This window comes from Tenrec ecaudatus, chromosome 3, assembly GCF_050624435.1.
Source record: "Tenrec ecaudatus isolate mTenEca1 chromosome 3, mTenEca1.hap1, whole genome shotgun sequence".
Taxonomy (NCBI): domain Eukaryota; kingdom Metazoa; phylum Chordata; class Mammalia; order Afrosoricida; family Tenrecidae; genus Tenrec; species Tenrec ecaudatus.
Genome location: NC_134532.1, coordinates 174,177,414 through 174,198,711, shown reverse-complemented (window position 1 = coordinate 174,198,711; position 21,298 = coordinate 174,177,414). Strand labels below are relative to the sequence as shown.

Below are 21,298 nucleotides of genomic sequence, written 5' to 3'. Positions count from 1 at the left end.
TTCTGTCCCGTCCTGTGGGGTCACTGTGGGTTGGAGCTGACTCTTTGACAGTGAAAAAGGTCAGTTTGAGGTCGGGAGCAGCTTGGTCCTTAAGGTGACATTCTTACTCCTTAACACTGTAAGGAGGGCTTGTGCAGCAGCTTGCCCTGGCGCACTGCGGACATCGTTTGATCTCGAGATTACTGCTTCCAAAAGCATTGATTGTGAATCGAGACCCAATGAAATTCTTAACTGCAATCTTTTGGTGACGGCATCGACTGGTCAAGTTGAGAGGATTCTGGTTTCCTTTAGGTTGAATTGTAACCCATAATGAAGGTTGCAGTCCCTGATCTTAATCAGCAAGTGCTTCGAATCCTCTTCATTTTCAGCAAGCAAGGTTGGGTCATCTCATATCATTGGTTGTTAATAAACTTTCCTCCAATACCGATGCCTCATTCTTGTTCATTCGCGGCAGCTTCATGTATCACCTACTCATTGCCATTGTGTCAATTTCAACTCATGGAGGCCCTATAGGAGAATATACAATGTCCCCTGTGTGTTTCTGAGATGGTAACTCTCTGTGGGAGTATAGAAGCTTATATTTCTCCCATGGAGAATTGATTTCGAATTGCTGACCTTGTGGTTAGCAGCCCATGGCATAACCACTATGCCACCAGGGATCGTGCTACTGAGCATACAGATTGAAAAAGTATAATGAATGAATGCTATCCTGATGCATACCTGATTTTAAAATATGTGGTATGTTCTGCTAACTGCCTCTCAGTCTGGGTGCAGGTTCTATGCGAGCACAGCCTCAGCGTCAGGGCTTCTGGAAACCTAGTGTTTCGTGGTACTGAAGGAGGTGAGGGTAGGTGCAGAGGGATACAGAACTTGGCTCAGAAGGAGTCACAGAGGAATTTTGGGGTGAAAAGTGTGTCATTTTAGATGACGTTTGTCAGAAATCATGTCCGTTTTTCCCACTGTATCCAAAGTACTTTCCCTCCACCTGTTGCCTTGTCAACACTTCATAAACATCAGCTTCAAGTAAAAATATGTTGACCCCCCACTTATTGCACCCCCCAAAATATATCTGAGATTAACTTTGTTCCATGAGGTTTGGGGTGACATTTTGTGGAATATAACCGTACCTTTCTTCCTGAACACCTCTGGGAAGATCCAAACCTCCAGCCTTTCCATTAACCGCAGAGCACAATTACCATTTAGACATCTCCCCCACCACCCCCGGCCAGAAACTGTTAAATAGACAGTGAGACTTGTGGTAAGTAGCTATTTGTCAAGTTCAGGTCCGTAGAATAATGCCCGGTGTCCGACTGACGAGAAGCAAGAATGTAATAGTCTACAGCCTTCTATTGAACAGTGCCTATGTGCTAGGAATCCTTGTAGACATTGAAGTACAAATGAGACATAGCGGTCTCAAGGAGCTCAGAGCCTTGGGAGAGAGAGACGAGTAAGTCAATGTGATTCCGTACTTTGTTCAAGGCCAGCACATAGTCAGGTGGATAGAAGTAAATTAGGAGCATTTAGCAGCAGAAAAGCATTTTCTGGCTACAGCTTCTGCTAGACTGAATTGTGGTTATCTAATCACTCGACTCTTATGGGCTAAGTTTTACCACAAAGTGAAGTCCTTGAGGGTTTTATAGTCTTCATACATATTCAATTTTACCCTTTCTTGCTAAATATGGGCTTCTTATTATCCTCTTTGACTGTTACCCCTTCTGAGTCCATGTGTTTGATGAAAATAGCATTTTTCATCTCATCTTCCTAAATGGATGTGGCTGAGGCGTTTTTCATCATTCACAATAAAAAGGTCCACAAGAGAAATTCCTGCCAGGCCTAGGATTCAGCAGCGCTCCTTCTAAACCAAGTGGTGCGGGTGTGTCCCTTTGGGCACTGTGCAAGTTTAAACTGATCGGATTTTGTGGGCCTTGATCAAGTCCGTTGTATGGCTCTGAGGAGAGACTGGAGCAGATGATTCTGGAAGCTCCTCCTCCCTGGCAGAAAGCAGGCGCAGCAGATAGATCTGAGTTCACTGACAGACAGACGCTGGGCTGGTCCCAACTGCTGATCTCTCAAGGTTATGCTTCCACATACTTTCATGAGGTTTAGGACCGTGTCTATTTTCAGAAGCTCTTTATACATTTGAAAAAAAGCCATAGTCCTTTTTTGGCAAGATCCTATACAGTTACTCTCTTCCGGTTTCTTATTTGCTTTTGACTTTATGGTCTTTATGCCAGGCTTTTTTAATATAGTCAAATATGTCCATTTTTTATGGCTGCTGAACTTTGTATCATTGTTTCAAAGGCCTCCTTCTTGACAGTTTTTTTTAATTATCCCTAGATTTCCTCTTATACCAAACCAAACCCACTATCATCTAGCTCCGTCCAGCTCAGAAAATGGACAGGTCATGTAGAACTGCTCCTGGTGTTCCGTTATGGGAGCAGACACTGCCTCTGGAACCACAGGTGGGCTTGCTCATCTTGGGGTGAGCAGCCCAGGCCCAATGCATCACACCACCAGAGATACCATCTTCTTTGCAGAAGAGGCTTCAAAAAGTTCATGGAAACTTACCATTATCTTAAAATTCCCTTTTTTCCATGAATTTTTGAAGTACTTTCCTATAATCCACTTGAAGTATATCCAGATGCCACAGAATAAAATACAGTTCCAAGGGAGTCATATTTCTAATAGTTCCTCAGTTTCCTATTGAGGGTTATTGAAGTGTCCACCTTTCTCCCAATGATTTAGGGGACCACTCGTATGATTTACAATTGCTCCTACGTATAACATGTTTCGGCATCAAGGGATTCGGCCAACCATGTACTTAAAACAATCGTGGGCAGGGGAAGAGATGTCGTGCTCAAAGAAAACAATCTCTCAAAGACTAAGAGGGAGAGGAAACTGCTATTTACATCATGCTTACATTGTATTAGATATTATAAGTAATCTAGAGATGATTTAAAGGATATGGGGTGATGTATATAGGTTCTATGTAAGGATTTTGAAAGTTTGTGGAAAAGATACATTCTTTTGCTATTCAATTTTTCCACAAACTTTTTGAAGCTCCCTGTATTAAGCAGGGTTCTCTAGAGAAACAAAACCAGGACATTTATGATGATAGATAGATAGATAGATAGATAGATAGATAGATAGATAGATAGATAGATAGATTTCTACAGTGAGAAGGAATGTAACAGCTAATTAGTCCACAGAGCAGTACGGAGGGCTCAGTTCAACTCACTTTCAAGGAATAGTTATAAACTGAAGGTCCTTCACCTCAAGTGGGCTGCCAGTCCAAGGTCAAAGAAGCAGAAAGAGTCTGCCCTCAGGCAAGGCAGGCCAAGTCACCCTGCAGGAAGCAGATAGCAGGGTGGAGCAGCAACAGTCAGTAGCTCAGTAGCAGGAGCAAAGGAGGCCCCATGGGGTCTTGAGATGTAAGCACAGCAAAGTGGTATACACTTGGGGAAGTAGGTCTCGATGGAACCTCAGCGATCAAGGCAAGACTCCATGATCCATGGGTCGGCTCAGCCCACAGTAGCAGAGCACATGGTTGAGGCAAAGGACTAGCTCAAGCAACAGAGCACTGGTTTGGTCACCTGGGAGAAAGAGAGAATAGGGTGGGTCTTGGAAAGCTATTTATCTCCTCAACCTCCAATCAAGCTACAACCTGATTAAACACCACCCATATGTTCCTATGGGTGGCCTGGCTGGCACAATAAACCAAACTATGACATTTTTATTTAAGATATTGAACATCCATCTATTCTACTGAATAGAAGTAAGACACTGTTGGAGACAGTGCCAGAAAACAAGCCCCTTAGATCAGAAGGCACTCAAATGATGACCGAGGCAGAGCTGCCTTCTCAAAGTAGACCTCAAGACCTTCATTGAAGAATGAAGGATAATTCAAAAAGAGCAGAAGCAGCTGCAAACCTCAGTTAATATTTAGAATGGAAAAAGTATGAGTCTATGAAATTTTAAAGTCATTAATAATGAAATGCATAAGGATCCATATTGGTCACTTAAAATTAAAAAATCGTGTTTCCTACACCAGGAATGACCCATTAAGAGGAATGGCATTGCATTCAGGATCAAACATGACATTTCAGTATTGATCTCCAAGTACAATGAGAGTGTAATGTCTTTCCCCATACAAATAAAACTATTATGCAAATGTATGAACCAATCATTAATGGTAGTTATGAAGAAATTGAAGACTTGTACCAACATATTCAGGCTGAAATTAACATGCACTCCAACATGCAATCAGGATATATTGATGATTATTGGTGGGTGGAAGGCATAAGTTGGAAACAAAGAGGAAGGAACAGTAGTTGAAAAGTATGGTCTTGGTGATAGAAATTATGCTGGAGATCATGTGATAGAATTTCGCAATACTACTGACCTCTTCATCTCAAAGAACGTTTTCAATAACACAAAATGTGACCAAACATTTTCAGATGGAATACACAGAAAGCAAATTGATTATATCTGTTGGAAGAGACAACAGAGAAGCTCAATATCAGCAGCTATAACAAGACCGGGGTCAACTGTGGGATCGATCACTAATTGCTCATATGTAAGCTTAGGTTGAAGCTGAAGAAAACTACAAGTCCACAAGAGTCAAAGTACAACCTTGAGTATACTCCACCTGAATTTTGAGAACACCGCAAGAACAGATTTGATGGATTAAACACTAGTGACCAAAGATTTGATGAGCCATGGGATGATATCAAGAATATCATACATAAAGAAAGGACTGATCACTTAAAAGGGAGGAAAGAAAAGATCCTTGTGAGTGTTAGAAGAGACCCTGAAACATACCCTTAATTGAGAGTAGCTAAGGCAATGAAGTAAAAGTACTGAACAGAAAATTTCAAAGGGTAGCTTGAGAAGACAAAGTCAAATATTATTGTGAAATATGTAAAGAGTTAGAGTTAGAAAGTAAAATGAAAGAATATGCTCATCATATCTTAAACAAAAAATAAGTTACACATCAGGTTGCAATATTGAAGGAGCAAAATATTAAATGATGCAGAAAGCATCGAAACAAAATAGAAAGAATACACAGAGCCACTACACTTACAAGAACTGGCTGGCATTCTATCATTTCAAGAGGCAGCATATGAGCAAGAGGTAATGGTGCTGAAGGTAGAAGCTCAAGCTGCTCTGAAAGCGTTAGCCAAAAACAATGTTCCAGGAATTAATGGAATACTACTGAAATATTTCAGCAAGCTGATTAAGTACTGGACATGCTCATTCACCTATGCCAAGAAATTTGGAAGACAGCTACTTAGCCAACTGGTGCAAAGAGATCCACATTTGTTCCCATTCCAAATAAAGTGATGAAGCAGAATGCTCAGATTACAGAACAAATTAATTGATATCAGATGCCAGTTAAATTGTGCTCAAGATATCTGACAACAGTTGCAGCAGTATATTGACAGGGAGCTACCAGGGCTCAGGCCAAATTAAGAAGAGGATATGGAATAAGGGATATCATTGCCGGTGTCAGACGGTTCTTGGCTAAAAGCAGATGATACCAGAAAAGTATTCACTGGTATTTCATTCACTGTGCAAAACGGTTCAACTGTGGATCATAGCAAACTATGAGTAGCCTTGAGAAGAAGGGGAATTCCAGAGCACTTTGTTGTGCTCATTCATAACTCACGTATGGATCTGGTTTAAAAATATTTCCTATGTGTGTTTTTTAATACTGGGATTTATCTGTTATTTTTGGTAGGCTTCTTGACTCTTTGTTATGTGTTTTTGTTTTGTTTTGCTTTCCTTTTGGTATATGAAACCCAGGATAGGTGAATCTATGGAGGCAACAATTAGCATAAGGATCCCTGGAGATATAGTAGGGGAGATGGGTAGGGATGGAGAGCTGAGAGGAAGCAGTTCAAAGGAAGAAAACGGTTTGAAACTGATTTGGGTAGTAAATGTACAACACTGCATGATATTATTGAATCATCATATGGGATGCTATCTGGATGAGCTCCTAAAATAATGAATTGAGGGGAGTAGGGGATCTGTCTTGGCAGAAGTACATCCAGAATGCTCTTTGGAGGCAAGGATGGGGAGACTCCATCTCACATACTTTGGCTCTGTTTTCAGGAAATACCAGTTCCTGGAGAAGGACATCATGCTTGATAAAGTACAGGGGCAGAGAAAAGGAAAGAGACCCTCAATGAGATGGACTGACCCTGTGACTGCCACAGTGGGCTCAGGCATACAAACAATTGTTGACCCAAGACAGGGCAGTGTTTTGTTCTGTTGGACATAGGGCTCCTATGAATTAGAACTGACTGGATAACACCTCACAACAACAACAACATCGAAACACCCAAGGATTTAAGTAGCAGGGAGCCTGGAATCAATCGCTGCAGATACTGAAGCATAACTGTGCTAAATAGCCTCATGATTTGGGCTCTAAGTCTTAATGTTCTACTGTGTCCATTCATCTATTTGACCATCCATGCACTGAAATCACACTGTTGTACTTAATGGCACTTTCAACATATTTTACTCCCTACTCGGGCTACTGGAAGGAGCCCAGATGATGTAGTGGGCCACACATTGGACTATAAACCTCAAGGACGACAGTTGAAACTCCCCAGCTGCTCCTTAGGAGAAAAAGCTCTCTGCTCCATAAAGATTTATAGCCTTGGAAATTCACGGGCAGTTTCCACTCTGTCCTACAAGGTCAATATGCATGGAAATTGACTCAAGGGGAGTGGGCTTGATTTTCAGGATAGGACTAATTGTCCCTTGTTTCTATTTGTTTTAGAATGTTCTTGGATTTTCTGATCTGTTGCTTTCTTGTGGGGGGGGTTGTTTGTTTTTCTCTATTAGCTTTAGAATTACTTTGGTTCTAAAACCAAAAAACTCGCTGGTATGATTATGAAATTTGATGAAATGGTAAATTATATTGTTAAGTTAAATGTTCCAACTCATAAATACAGTATGCCTTTTTAATTTTTTTCAATGAGTTGTGTATGTGTGTACCTTTAAAAAGTGTTTTAAAGATTACTGTATGTGTGCCTTGCATATTTTTAAATACAGTGCTAGATATTGTGTGTGTTGAAGCTATAGAAAATTAGAACAAGTCCACAGGAGCCAAAATACAACTTTGAATATATTCCATCTGAATTTCAAAAGCACCTCTAAAATAGATTTGACTCACTGAACTGAAGACCTGACGAGCTGGGAGAGGACATCAAGAACATGATACATGAAAAAAGCAAAAAATCATTAAAAAGATAGGAAAGACAGAAACTATCAAAGTGGATGTCAGAAGAGACTCAGAAACTTGCGTTTGATCATAAAGTAGCTAAGGCAATTGGATGAAATGATGAAGAAAGAGAACTGAACAGAAATTTTCAAAGGGTAGCTCTGAAAGACAAAGTAATGTAACATATTATAATTAATTGTGAAAAGACCTGGAGTTATAAAACCAAAAATACAGGAAAACTAAACATAACTGGAAAAAATGAAGCCTCAAGTTGCAATATTAAAAGAGTTTGTGGGAAAAATATGAAATAATGCAGGAAGTATCAAAACAAGGTGCTGTTGTTTGGTGTTTTCCTGTCTATCTGCCTCATAGCGACCCTGTATGTAACAGGACAAAATACTGCACCCAGAACATAATAGTGGGGTAGGAGGAAAAAATTTTAAGCTGAAAAATTATTTATAAAAATGTGTGTATTTGTTTATATATGCCACAAGGAAGCAGATGGACTGTGGGCTTCTATTTAAAATGCTACCTCAGTACAAAAGCGATTTGTGCTAATAATTTGGCACTGTATTGGTACTCACCTGACTGGCACGATTGCTTAAGACAAAATGGGTGCATAAGTAAATGTGATGAAGAAAGCACATGGTGTTCGGCTATCAAAAGATATAGTATCTGGGGTCTTAAATGCAGCCATCTAACAGGGGACAAACAAATCCCACATGAAAGAGACGCCCCAGCCTTTAAGATCATGAGGTGTTGATGGGAAGAGGTTTCAGAAGTTCAAAATCAAGTAACCAAATCGATGTGAAGGGGCGTGGATGTAGTGGAGACCTAAAACATACCTGTAAGATAACTGGACAGTCCCTCTCAGAAGGTCCACAAGGAATGGATGATAAATCCAGGGTGTGGTATGACACTGCTGAACTGTATAACTGTCCTCTAGTTCTTTAATACTTCCTCCCCTTACTATTATGAGTTTTATTTGCTTTACCTCATTAATTATGTTATATTTGCCTATCTTCATTTGCATAGTTAAGATCGCTTGATACGTGAAAGTCTAGATAGATAACCCTTCAGAAACAGTAACAGGAATAATGGCTCCCTGAGAGTACGGGAGGGGAGAAGGGGGAGCTGACAGCATAGATGAGTGTACAACTCCACTCGATGGAATTGAATAACAGAACTGTATGTGAGTGGGTATATATTGGATTGTATAAACTATGGCCAAAAACAACAAGAAGAAGAAGAATTCCTGAAAGTATGGTGGGGGAGGGAGAGGACAAAGCATTGCTGATATCAAGGAGTTCCAGAAAAAAAGAAAATGGTTGGAAACTGACTGTGGTAGCAATTGTTCAATACTGCTTGATGTGATTACACTCTGGAAAGTCATAACTGTAAGAGCTTCCAATAACGTATTCAAAAATTAAACCCAGTCCTGCACTATCCTCAAAATTGCTCTTCTATTTGAACTTATTATTGCAGCCACTGTGCCATCTCATTGAGTGTCTTCCTCTTTTTCGCTGCCCCTGTACTAGGTAGGATGTCCTTCTCCAGGGACTGTTGTTTTTTGACAACATGACCTAAGTATGTGAAACACAATCTCCCCATCCTTGCCTCTAAGGGGCATTCTGGTTGTACTTCTAAGACAGGTCTATTTGTTTGTTGTTTTTCAGTAGTACATGGCACTCTCCATATTCTTCACCAACACAGTTTAAATGCATTGATTTTCCTTCGATCTTTCATTGGTCCAACCTTCACATGATTGTGAGGCAACTGAAGATGCCATAGTTAGGTCCAGGCATGTCTTAGTCTTCACAGTAACATCCTTGCTTTTCAACACTTTAAAGATATCATGTGTTGCAGATAAACCCAATCCAATGTGTGATTTGACCCCTTAACTGCTGTTCTCACAAGCATTGATTGTGGATCCAAGCAAGACAAAATTCTTGGCAACTTCAATTATCTTCTCCATTTAACACGATGTCACCTAAAGGTCCAGTTGCGATGATTTGGGCTTCCTTCACATTGTGTTGTAATCCATACTGAAAGCTACAATCCTTGATCTTCATTAGTAAGTGCTACAAGACCTCATCATTTTCAACAAGCAAGATCATATCATCTGCATAAGGCATGTTCTTAATAAGCCTTCATCCAATCCTACATATATTCCAGTTTCTCTGGTTATTTTTTCACTATACAGATTGAATAAGTATGGTGAGGGCATGCAACACTGGTACACACTTTTTCTGGTTTGTTTTTTTTAAGCTATAATGAAACTTTTATTATGATATTTATTATTCTACAAATTAATAATTACATAATGTTTCACCATTTGCATGTATCAAAATTATCTTTTATTGTTGCATAACTATAATATAATGTTTTAATGTAATAAATAGTTCTGAAGAAATCCCTCTAAATGAATTCATTAGTGCATTTATTGTTAAGATAAATTTCTACAAGTAGCATCATTGGGGCAAAGAATACATACATCTTCAACTTCTGATATGCCCGACCAAATTGTCTCCAGAAAGAATTAAAATAAACTTAAATAATCTACATGTTTTCTTTTTTTTTTTCTTAAATTGTTTTATTGGGGGCTCATGCAACTCTTATCACAATCCATACATACATCAATTGCTTTTTCTGGTTTTAAACCATGCAATATTCCCTTGTTCTGTTCATAAATTCCTCTTAATTCATAAAGGCTCCACATGAACACAATGAAAGTCTGCTTAGATGACCCTAAATCCAATCGGTAAAGAATATTGCAAAGCCTCTGAGACATAAAAGATCCTGTTTGCAAGTAAAAATCTTCTGTTTTTATGCCTACAATTGTGTCTTTAATAACGACTTTCTGGATATACATATTCATCTATTGTAGAGATGGTCGAAGAAGCAAGAAATGTTATATATGTTATAATAAAAAATAACCTCAGTATGGGTAATAGTAGCCCCTGATGGTCCTGCCAGTTAAGCCTTGGGCTGCTTACTGTAAGGTTAGGTTCTCAAACCCACCAATTTCTCTATGAGTGAAAGCTGAAATGATATGCTCCATAAAGTTTAATCATCTCAGAACACTAGATAAGGTTGCAATGAATAGGAATCGAATCTGTGGCAGTGGGTTTGGCTTTTGTTTGGGCATTTAAAATGTTGAAACCGTAGCAAATATAAAAGAGTTCTAAGTTTAAAACTCCTCAATGAGTTCCTGGGTAAGAAGAACTCAAATAAGAGCTTTTTGAAGAGACGTTAGAAACATTTGAAGCTGTTATATTAAGACAACTTTGCTACCCCTCAAAAAAAAGAAAGAAAAATTTCTTAAACTCTTGCAGTGAAATATCAATGCTATCATGTTAGCCCTTGGTATTCCACTTCTAAGATTTAAATATATATGGATATATTTATGTATATATATTAAATATTTATGTATTAAAGCTAGTAGCATCTTTTTAAGTTATATATATCTTGAAAAGGCTCTTCTGGCTTTCATCAAAACTGGGTCAGCATAATGTCTACTACAAAGAATTTTTTGGTTTCTTTTGAAACACAAAACCAAGTAACCCTAATAAAAAAAATATTTGGTTTTTTGAGGTGAATATAAATAGAAAATGAATTTAGAAAGGTTTTCTTTGTCTCCAGCAGGTAGAAAGAGTTAAATATGTTATTGATTTTATTTAAATAGTTATACATTTTTTCTCCACAAGTAACTTTATTATATGTTCATAACTAAGCCAGACTCCCGTCGAGTGGGAACAGAAATGGAACAAGGACGCAAACACACTTTCTCCACAGGGCATGCCATGCTAAAGACCTCAGGTGGACTCGTAGTGGCTGGTAGGAGATACGGAGTCTACCCTGCAGGCAAGATGAGCAGAATTGGCCCGCAGGCAGAACACATGGCAAGCTGGGGTGGCAATATCAGGAAAATGAGATGTCCAGGTGTAACAGAAGTCAGTAGTACAGCAGCAGTGCTGCGAAGCAAATTGCACTAGAGCCTCAAGACCTAGCGATGCTCAAAATAGCTATGGGATCTACCAAGATCAACAGGTTGGCTCAATCCACAGGTAGCGCAGCACAGAATTGAAGCGGAGCAGCTAATTTGGCAGCATACTGGTCTGATCGCCAGGGAGAAGGAGGAAGAGACAAGTCTCAGAGAGCCATTTATCTCCGTAGACCTCCAATCAAGTTTCAATATGATTGACAGGCTACACTTCACCCACATGTCCCTATGGAGGCCATGACACACAAAAACCCATCACATCCTTCTAACATATATATGTTTATCACTGTGGTTTGTGGCTATTATTATTGTTATTAAATAATACAGAGTCAAAAATCTGTGCTAGGCTCTTAGAATCCACCCCATCTCTCAATCTAGCCAAAAAGTATCTATTAGTAAGAGATTAGAGTTCTTAAATATATAGTCATGAAATCTCAGAGCCTATATTCCCTAATGTCAATTGGATCGATCTTCTGCATCCAAGTGCTCAAAGAAACATTCCAAATTCATTACAAATAGCACTCGACCTGAAGTCTATCTGCCATTCTGATTTAAAGCAATGCTTCTGTTTTCTAGTGCTACTATAACAGAAATACCACAAGTAGGTAGCTTTATGGAACAGAAATTTATCTTCTTACAGTTTAGGTGTCTAGAAGCCCACATTCAGGCCACCAGCTATATAGAAAGACTCTTTGTATGTTAGTTTTCGAGAAAGATCTTTGCCTCAGCTTTTGCATATCCCTACATTCAGGGGTCCCTTGATCATCTTCATATGTAAATTTTTACACACACACCCCTCCCCCATTTACTCACTTCTGTATCAAATCTGCTCTTTTTCTATCTCAGAAGTGATTTGTTTTAGGACACACCCTATACTGATATATTCGCATTAACAACAGTGAAAAAGGAAAGCTTATGCCTAGAGGCAGTCGCATCCATAGAGATCTTGCTGCTGTGTGCCCTGGAGTCAATCCCTGCTCATAACTACCCTCTACAGGTACAGAGGTTAGGATTCCAACACAATTCTGGGAGACACACTTCAACCCATGCCAGTCACCTTACTGTCCCTTGCTTGCAAGTCTTTCCAGCTTCTAGAATCTCTTCAAATGAATCTCAAGTGGAATCTGAATTCTACTTAACGTGCCTGTGTTTCTGGGTTTTAGATGGCTATACCACTGATGACATTGAGTTTTACTGGAACGGAGGAGAAGGAGCCGTCACAGGAGTTAACAAAATTGAGCTTCCCCAGTTTTCCATTGTTGACTACAAGATGGTGTCCAAGAAGGTGGAGTTCACAACAGGTGAGGATGTTCTCCCACAAAACGAGCTTGGGTTGTTGTTAAAGGAAGAAGGTGGTTCTGACTAAGTGACGCTATGATTCTTTTCTCTTGTTTCAACCCAGGGGCATACCCACGACTGTCACTAAGTTTTCGCCTAAAAAGGAACATTGGTTACTTCATTCTGCAAACCTACATGCCTTCCACACTGATTACAATTCTGTCCTGGGTGTCTTTCTGGATCAACTATGATGCATCTGCAGCCAGAGTTGCACTAGGTAAAAAATTCCTGTCATTGCATAGGGTTAGCCAATTTGCCAACATTAAAAATTATAAGCAAGGCTTTCTCTTATAACAAACCAAAGAAACAGATCATCATAAAAGTACTTGATTTTAAAACAGCTACACATTACAGAGTGAATGTTTTACATTTGGTGTTTTTAGCATTTTTTACAAGTATGTCCAAGCACTTGAAAAATGTTCTTAGTGTATATGTTCAAATTCTTATCATACCAACTTTTACTAATTTTATTAAAATTACCTCTTTGGTTGCTCATCTGTGGACTCTGCCATCAAGCCAATTCCACTCATCTCAATTCTATAGCAAAGAGTAATACTGCACCATGGGGTTTCTTTATGGAAGCAAACTGTCACATCATTCTCCCTTAAAGCGATATGATGGGTTCCAAAGGAGACCATTGTGTTAGCAGCCACATATTCAATTGCTGCAGCACCAGGGCTCCTTTCAGATTTGTATGGCATTGTCCTCAAACATATTTGGAGAATGCTGAGCTTTCCAATTATTAATAACTTATGCCACTTTTGGGGAAATACTATCTATTGAATGTTAACTAAAGTTAAATTTTATCTGAGTCTCCTTTAAATGGAATTGATTATATTTGAATAAGACATAGGCAATTCATCTGCTATATTAATGATCAGTGATTAGAATAGAATAAAAATTACTTTCATCCTGGGGGAAGAAAATTCAGAATTAATCTTGCCATGGTTGAGTAATTGCTGAAAGCTTTAAAGGTATATTTGAGACCCTAAGGGTACCTTGGAAAGTTAGGAAATGCAGAGCCTGTTAGATGAGTCTGTCTTGTATATGTATATGTATATGTCTATATACATGTATATGTCTGCCTCATTATTTGATCCTAGAGTCATTTCAGTTATCACTCTCTTGAGTTTATTTATACACAGAGAGAGATACAAATACCATTTCTGGCAAAGTAACATATTATATCACTTTTTTATTATAAATTTTAGTCCTTGTATTTTCCCCCTCCCTTCACAACTGAAATAATTATTAAATAATATTTCTTTTGGTGTGATACTCTTTCTTGACTTTTCACATTAGTGATTGCATACAATATCTGTCCCCTTGCAATTGACTTATTTAATTCAATATAATGTTATCCAGTTTCATTCGTGTTATGGGATGTTTAGAAGATTAATCATTGTTCTTTAACATTGTGTATTCTTCCTTTGTACATATTACTTTGTTTATCTGTTCTTCCATTGATGTGCTTTTGATTGTTTCCATCTTTTTGCTATTTTGAGTAGTGCTATGATGAATATGGGTGTGCATTTATCTATTAATGCCTCATGTGCCTTTTATTTTTCTAGGATATACATCATGTAGAGGGATTTCTGGGTTGAATGGTATTTCTATTTCCAACTTTTTGAAGAACATATCGTACTGTTTTCCACAGTGGTTGTACCATTTCACGGTGCCACCAGCAATATATGGAGGTTCTAGTGTCTTCACCCTCACACGGGGTTGTTATTTTCTGGGTTTTAAAAAAACTATGCTATTAATGTTTTTCCTCAGTGTATGGGTTCTCTTTTTACTCTTTTGGTGAAATCTTTAATGATCATAAGTGTTTAAATTTTAGGATGTTCAGGGATCTATTTTGTCCTTTGTTATAGGTGTGTGTTTTCATGGTGCTTGATAGTGTACTTCTGTATGCCATGTCTTATGCTCCTAACTTTGTTCCTGTTTTTAAATTGCTGATCTATAGCTGTGTAAATTACATATTTTACCTATGTAAAATATAGCATATTGGATTTATCTTGAGTTAATTTTTTATATGATGTGTGAAGAAATGGTGTGGGAGCAATGGTCTGACCTTCTCTAACTACACATCAGGGGAGGGTAATCCAACTCTACATCTTCCCAAGGATGATTCCAATAAGGGCAAAAGGCAGATATGTCTCCACCTTCTACCCTTCTCATTTATATTCTGTCACCAACCATCCCTCGCACAACATTCTACTTGCTGGTGTGTTAGTCTGAGTAGACTAGAGAAACAAATCCATGGACTCACATATGTGTATAAGAAAGAAATTTATATACAAAAGCAATTGACCTTTGAGAAAACATCCCAGCCCGGTCCAGATCAAGTCCGTAATTCCGATATTAGTCCTGTGTTAGGCTGGGTACTTTAGAGAAATAGATCCACAGAAACTCATGTATAAGAGGGAGTTTTATATAAAGGTTAAGTGTGCATCAAGAAAACATCTCAACCCAGTGCTGCCCAAGCCCACAAGTCCAACATTAATCTATTAACCCATATGTCCAACACCAATCCACAAAGTCCTCCTCATCTCACAAAACACACGCAATGATACCAACTGTAAGAGGAAAGCCCAGTCAGTGAGTGTGTAAGCATCTCAGCGCTGGCAGGGGTCTCTAAACAACTGCTCCAGCATGCAGGGCTGCATCAGGGTAGGTCCATGTGACGTCTCCTCAGGGATGTCTTGCAGGAAGTCAGTCTTGCAACCTGAAGCAGGGAACTGCTAAGTCAGCTGCACCCTGTTGCAACTATCAGAGAGCAAGATACCCAGAACTCGAAAGGTGAGGCTCACCGAGCCATTTATCCCTCCATCCTTCAATTAAACCCACATGTGTTTATCAGCCAGGTTGGCACAATAAACTATCTACCTCATGAAACTTATGCAATGATGCCAAATGTAGAATGATCATAAGCCAGTGGGTAGAAAGTCTCTGGATCCAGTGGCATTGTAAGCATCTCAGTGCTGACAGGGGTCTCTCTGTGGCTTCTCTGGCTTCTGAGGTCTGGTTGCTTCCTTGTCTGCTTCAATGTCTCCCAGGGAGAGAGACAGTGCCTCCTGCCTCCAAGGAGAAAGTCCCAGATTTCCCAGAATTCTCAGGAGAAGGCCATGCCCACACAGAAGTTTCATTGGCTATCTCCAGATTGACAGCCTAGACTCCACCCCTACACTCTTAATCCTTAAATTGACACCAGATTAGATGACTACTACAGCCAGGCTCAATAATCCATTCCAGTGACCACCTAGATCTCAGACAATACTTACAACTCTTGGGATTTATTAATGACGTTAACAGGATCATAACAACGTTAAGGATATGGTTGTTTTATTCACAGCAATATCTCTTCCCAGCCATGTCAGCAGACACATCTCTCTGACTCTTGGCTGTCCAGGCATTCAGTTTCTTGGCCTCTGGATAGTAGTCCATTTCCCTGTTTTAATGTATTTATTTATTTGCTTGATCTTCTTATTGATGTTTTCTATTTTGTTGTGTTTTTAATCTGAAAAGATGGATTATAATATTTCAGTGTTTTCAAATGTATTGCCGATTGCTTTACGCCTATGACAAGATATGATGCATTCTGGAGAATGTTCTCGGTGCATTGGTTAAGAATGTATATTTTATTGGGTTGAGTGTTCTGTAAATGTCTATGAGATCAAGTTGGTTGATTGTGTGGTTTAGCACTTCCATATCATTTTTAGTTTCTTGCTAGTTTTTCTGTCTCTCATAAAAAGTGGCATATTTAAATCTCCTACTATTACTATAGAGTTGCCAATGCCTTTCTTTTATTCTGTTACAGATTGATTTATGCATTTTGAAGCTCTTACATTAAGTACATTAATATCTCTTATAGATTTGTCCTCTTGCTTAATTGACCCTTTATGTGTTATCTAAAGTCTTTCCTTGTATCTTTTTTTTTATTTCCTTGTATCTTATGCTAGTTTTACCTTTTGCTACTTTTTAGTGTATTTTGTCTTAGTATCTAAGGTATATCGCTTGTAAACAGCATATTGATTAATACTATTGGCGTTTTTAAAGCATTTTATTGGGGGCTCATACAACTCTTAGCACAATCCGTACATACATTCATTGTGTCAAGCACATTTGTACATTTGTTGCCTTCATCATTCTCAAAGCATTTGCTTCCTACTTGAGCCCTTGGTATCAGCTCTTCATTTTTTTCCCCTCCCTCTCTGCTCCCCTTTCCCACATGAACCCTTGATAATTTATAAATTATTATTTTTTTGTCATGCCCTACACTGGCCAGTGTCTTGATCCTGTTTTTGTATCCATTCTTCTACTCTCTCTTTGCGGTGCTCTGTTGTTCGTTGCTAGAGAGCCTGCTAGAGAGCCTATTCTGTCTCATAGCAATCCAAAATATAACAGAAAAAAGGGCTGCCTAGCCCCATGCCATCTTCATGATATTTGATATATTCAATATATCCATGGATGTGGCTATTGTGTCGGTCCATCTCATTGAGAATTTCACTTGTTTTTGTTGATCTGTTATCCTACCAAACAAAATGTTCTCTCCTAGCAAGTAGTCTTTCCTAATGACATGCTAAAAACAAGCAAGTCAAATTCTTGCCATCTAAGGAGTAATCTGTTTCTATTTCATCGAAGACTTATTTGTTAATTCTCCTGATACCCCGTGGTATATTCAAGATTCATCATCAGCACTATAATTCAAATACATATTATTTGAATATTAATCTTAATATGTGTAAATGTTATGACTGAGGAAAAAAATACGGTATAATATCCACAGCAGGGATTAACAAGTAACAAATTAATGACTGGTAGTTCTCATTTCTCTTTATTATTCTCTCTCAAGGGTCTACATTTTTCTCCCCCAAATCCTCTTTTTGGGGGGAGGGGGGAGCTAATACAGATATCATATAATTCCATAGCTCAATCACATCCAGCAGTATTGTACAATTGTTACCAAACATTTTCTTCCTTCTTGAATGCCTTGATAGGATTTTCCCTTTACCCTCAAGAACCCTTATTCTACTTGCTGTCTCACAGTGTTAAGGACTCCTAACCACAAGTTCAGCAATTCAAACCCACAAGCTGCTTCATGGGAGCAAGAAGAGGCTACCTGCTTGCATCAGCATTTGTCACCTCAGAAACCTTAGAAAGGGTCGCGACATTGTAGCACAAGTTATCTACATGACACTCCAACTTCTTTTTATATCTTGCTTTTTGAAATTATCACTTCATTACCATCACCAACAAGGTATTTATTATGTAATCACAGAAGCATTATACGGTGAGCATCATCCTAATTTTCCCCTGAATCATAATACATGTTCTAGTCACTGCCATTGAGTCCATTCTGACTCATGGAAACCAGAGAGGCCACAGCAGAATGGCTCCTGTGGGTTTCTGAAACTGTCATCTTCCTGGGGCAGAAAGCCTCCTCCTTCTCTCACAAAGCAGCTCGTCGGTTCTCACCGCTAAGCTTGTGATTAGCAGCCTGGTGTATTACCCAGGATGCTGCCAAGGCTCCTGTACATTAAAATAATATGAAAAGTGGTGTTAGTGAGAATATGTCATCGACCTAGAAAAGAACTGAATCTACCTTTTAAGAGCTTAAACTCTTCTTTAAGAGTCCAAGTGAATTGGTTTTAGAAGGCAGAGACATAGTCTGCTTTAAAATCTGAAATGAAGAAACTAGAGGTGATATTTGGAAAGCTAAGTAACAAGATTATATTATATAAGAAAGTATATAAATCAATTACTTGATACAAATATTAAGCTTTCTTATACATTTTGCTTTTTTTGGTGTTTTCTTACTGTGAATAAAACATTATTACTGTAAAATGCAATACTGACTCAGTGCCCCAGGGGATACTAAAATGAAGTAAACCTCCTCAAACTGGTTACCGTTTAGTAGTGTGTATTCGGGGATTAATGCCAGCAGGAAAGATTAGAAGGAAGATGAATGGGGTGTGGGAAAAGGGGGAGAGATAGGACATCTAACAGAGTAAAGGACGTTGACAGGAAGCTTCCAGTAGGAATTTAATCTGCCTTTGCATCTCCTTTCTGTGTGAGTGTGGGTGACAAAAATTAATCAATAAAATCATGTTGAACCCTCCACTAGCCAAGCAACCCATTTTACAATTCACGAAAGGACTCTGGAGGCGATCTGCGGTTTGGTGGCTCAAAATGTCTGGTCGGCTTGCCAAAGGGTTTGTCACACGACCCCATCATATTGAGGCTCTCAGGAGAGTGGTGCCTTTAGCTAAGCCTTGTCTTTCCCTTTCACAGGAATCACCACTGTGCTGACCATGACAACCATCAGCACTCACCTCAGGGAGACCTTGCCAAAGATCCCGTATGTCAAAGCGATTGATATCTATCTCATGGGTTGCTTCGTGTTTGTGTTCCTGGCTCTGCTGGAATATGCCTTTGTAAATTACATCTTCTTTGGGAAAGGCCCTCAGAAAAAAGGAGCTGGCAAACAAGACCAGAATGCCAACGAGAAGAACAAACTGGAGATGAATAAAGTCCAGGTAATAGATGGCACCTCATCTTAAAGGTATCTTAGGTTCTCCTAGGGAAAGTTCAATGTTAGCGCTTTCAAAGAGTATAATTTGGCCATGAATCTTCCTAAAGATGTGCCAACTGTTCTGCTCAGAGATCACTGTTCACTATGTAGCTGATATGCTATAGTCCGACCTTCATTTTATAGTTTCCAAACAAAGAATTGAAGAAGTTAGTTTGAAGGTTGCATTGATTAAAAACGGGTGTGACTGAAATCCAACCCCAAGTCCATTATTCTTTATTCTAAACTCTTTGTAAAACTCTATGTAAAAGAAAAATGTTAGATCTGCTTTCTGGGGGAAAATAAAGTAAAATCAGAGTGTATATCCAGGGTTTTCTAAGTGGAGATGGGGCAATGTAGTAGTAGAGTAGCCCAGCCCACCCACTGAAACCACACTGTGGGAGTCTGATCCCAGCTCCAGACTTTGTAACTCCAGGCAACTCAACCTAAGCAAAGCTTTCCCTGATCTCTGATATCAGTGTGCTTATCAGTTAAAAAACAAAACGGAAAAAGATTCCTTGGTGGCATACTGGGTTCCATGGTGGGCTGCTGATCATAAGGTCAGCAGTTTGAAACCACCAGCCACTCCATGGGAAAAGGAAACTTTGCTGTTCTGCCCTCTACGTCTGCTGTGAGCTGGAACTGACTTGAAAGCAGGGAGTTTGGGTTTGTTGTTATTTGGGGTTGTCTTGTTGCTGCTGTTGTTGTTGTTTTTGGTTTAACCAAAAAATTGGATATTAGTGATACTACATCTCATTCAGAGGATTGTGATGACAAATGAGTTAAACTGTCTAGTACTTAAGACATTGTCTGGAACATTGTAAAACCAGATATTTACTGTCATTCATTTGGTTGAGACTCATAACAGCTCTATAGGCCAAAGTAGAACTGCTTCTGTGGGTTTCCAAGACAGTAAATCTTTACAGGAGTTGAAAGCGTCATCTTTATCCTAGAACATTGCACTCATTCATTGTTAACAGGTGCTCAGAACTGCTGGCGATGAGGTCAGTAGCTCAAGTCCACCAACCATTCCTTGGAAGAAAGGTGAAGCTGTCCGCTCTAGAAAAGGGTTACCGTCTCAGAAACCTCATGGAGCTGGTCTGCTCTGGCTGTAGGGTCATTAGGAGTCATGATGAGTCCACTGGCTGGCAGTGGGTCTCGATGTTGGTCATCATCATTAGACACATTATTGTGTGCATTACATATCATAATTATATGTACTGTTTATTTCCTTATCACTGGTTGATCCTATGATGTATGGTCTCACATGGTAAAATCAAAACAGGATCTGCTAATTATTTTTTTATAATTACTTTATTAATGATTGGGAATTAATACATATATCATATCCTTCCATAATTCAATCATGTCCAGCAGAATTTTGCATTTGCTACCACAATCAGTTCCTTTACTATATGGACTTCTTGACATTATCTCTCCTCCTCCCCCTCACCACCACTGTACTCCCCACCCCCTGAGACCCTGATTCTACTTGCTATCTCTTTACATTCATCAATCCTGGGTTCCATATACCAAGAAATGAAAAAGCATATAACAAAACCTAACGCTTTGGGATACACCCTAGTATGTACAAACAAATGAAACAATTCAAATGAAATATAATGAAAATTTTGGAAACCCGATCAGGTCCAGCATTCATTATAGAGGGAAACTGCTGACAAAGTTTCAACTGTTCGATCCAACTTTATGCCTTTGATTGTCTATATTCAACTCTCTAATGCACTGCTTAGTCATCACTTTGCTCTATAGAGGAAGTTTAGAGGGAGGCCTATTCCTATGAGTTCTACAAATGGATCTTGGGCTCCTACTGTCATCTGCAGCCTTCTGTAACCAGATTCTTACACTTTAGGCTCTGATACGAATCCTTCCTTTGACTTCTGGTTATATGCTTCACAATCCTGTGGTGGCTGACGATGGTGTGCTTCTCCACATGGACTTAGTTGACATCTCACTTGGATGGCTGCATGTTTGGAAACAAGCCTTTAAGACCCCCAGACCTTATTTTATCTAATAGCCAGGCACCATCTAATTTCTTCACCACATTTTGCTACAGCACCCATGTCTTCTGTGTTCCTTTCCTGAGGACGAGTATCAAGCGGGGTCAAAATGTAAGCACTAACTGTTCTTAAGTTGG

General features: G+C 39.1%; 1 protein-coding gene across 2 annotated transcripts in view; it reads left to right on the top strand.

The window, feature by feature from the left end:
• GABRB1 (gamma-aminobutyric acid type A receptor subunit beta1) overlaps nt 1-21,298 on the top strand; it is a 491,054-nt gene that overhangs the window by 445,428 nt on the left and 24,328 nt on the right. The window contains exons 6-8 of one of the 2 annotated variants that reach the window (XM_075544978.1): nt 12,398-12,535; nt 12,637-12,789; nt 18,867-19,105. In XM_075544978.1, coding sequence (XP_075401093.1) covers nt 12,398-12,535; nt 12,637-12,789; nt 18,867-19,105 — 530 coding nt within the window. Of the gene's footprint in view, nt 1-12,397; nt 12,536-12,636; nt 12,790-18,866; nt 19,112-21,298 lie in introns of both variants that reach the window. The other variant, XM_075544976.1, reaches the window with a different exon arrangement.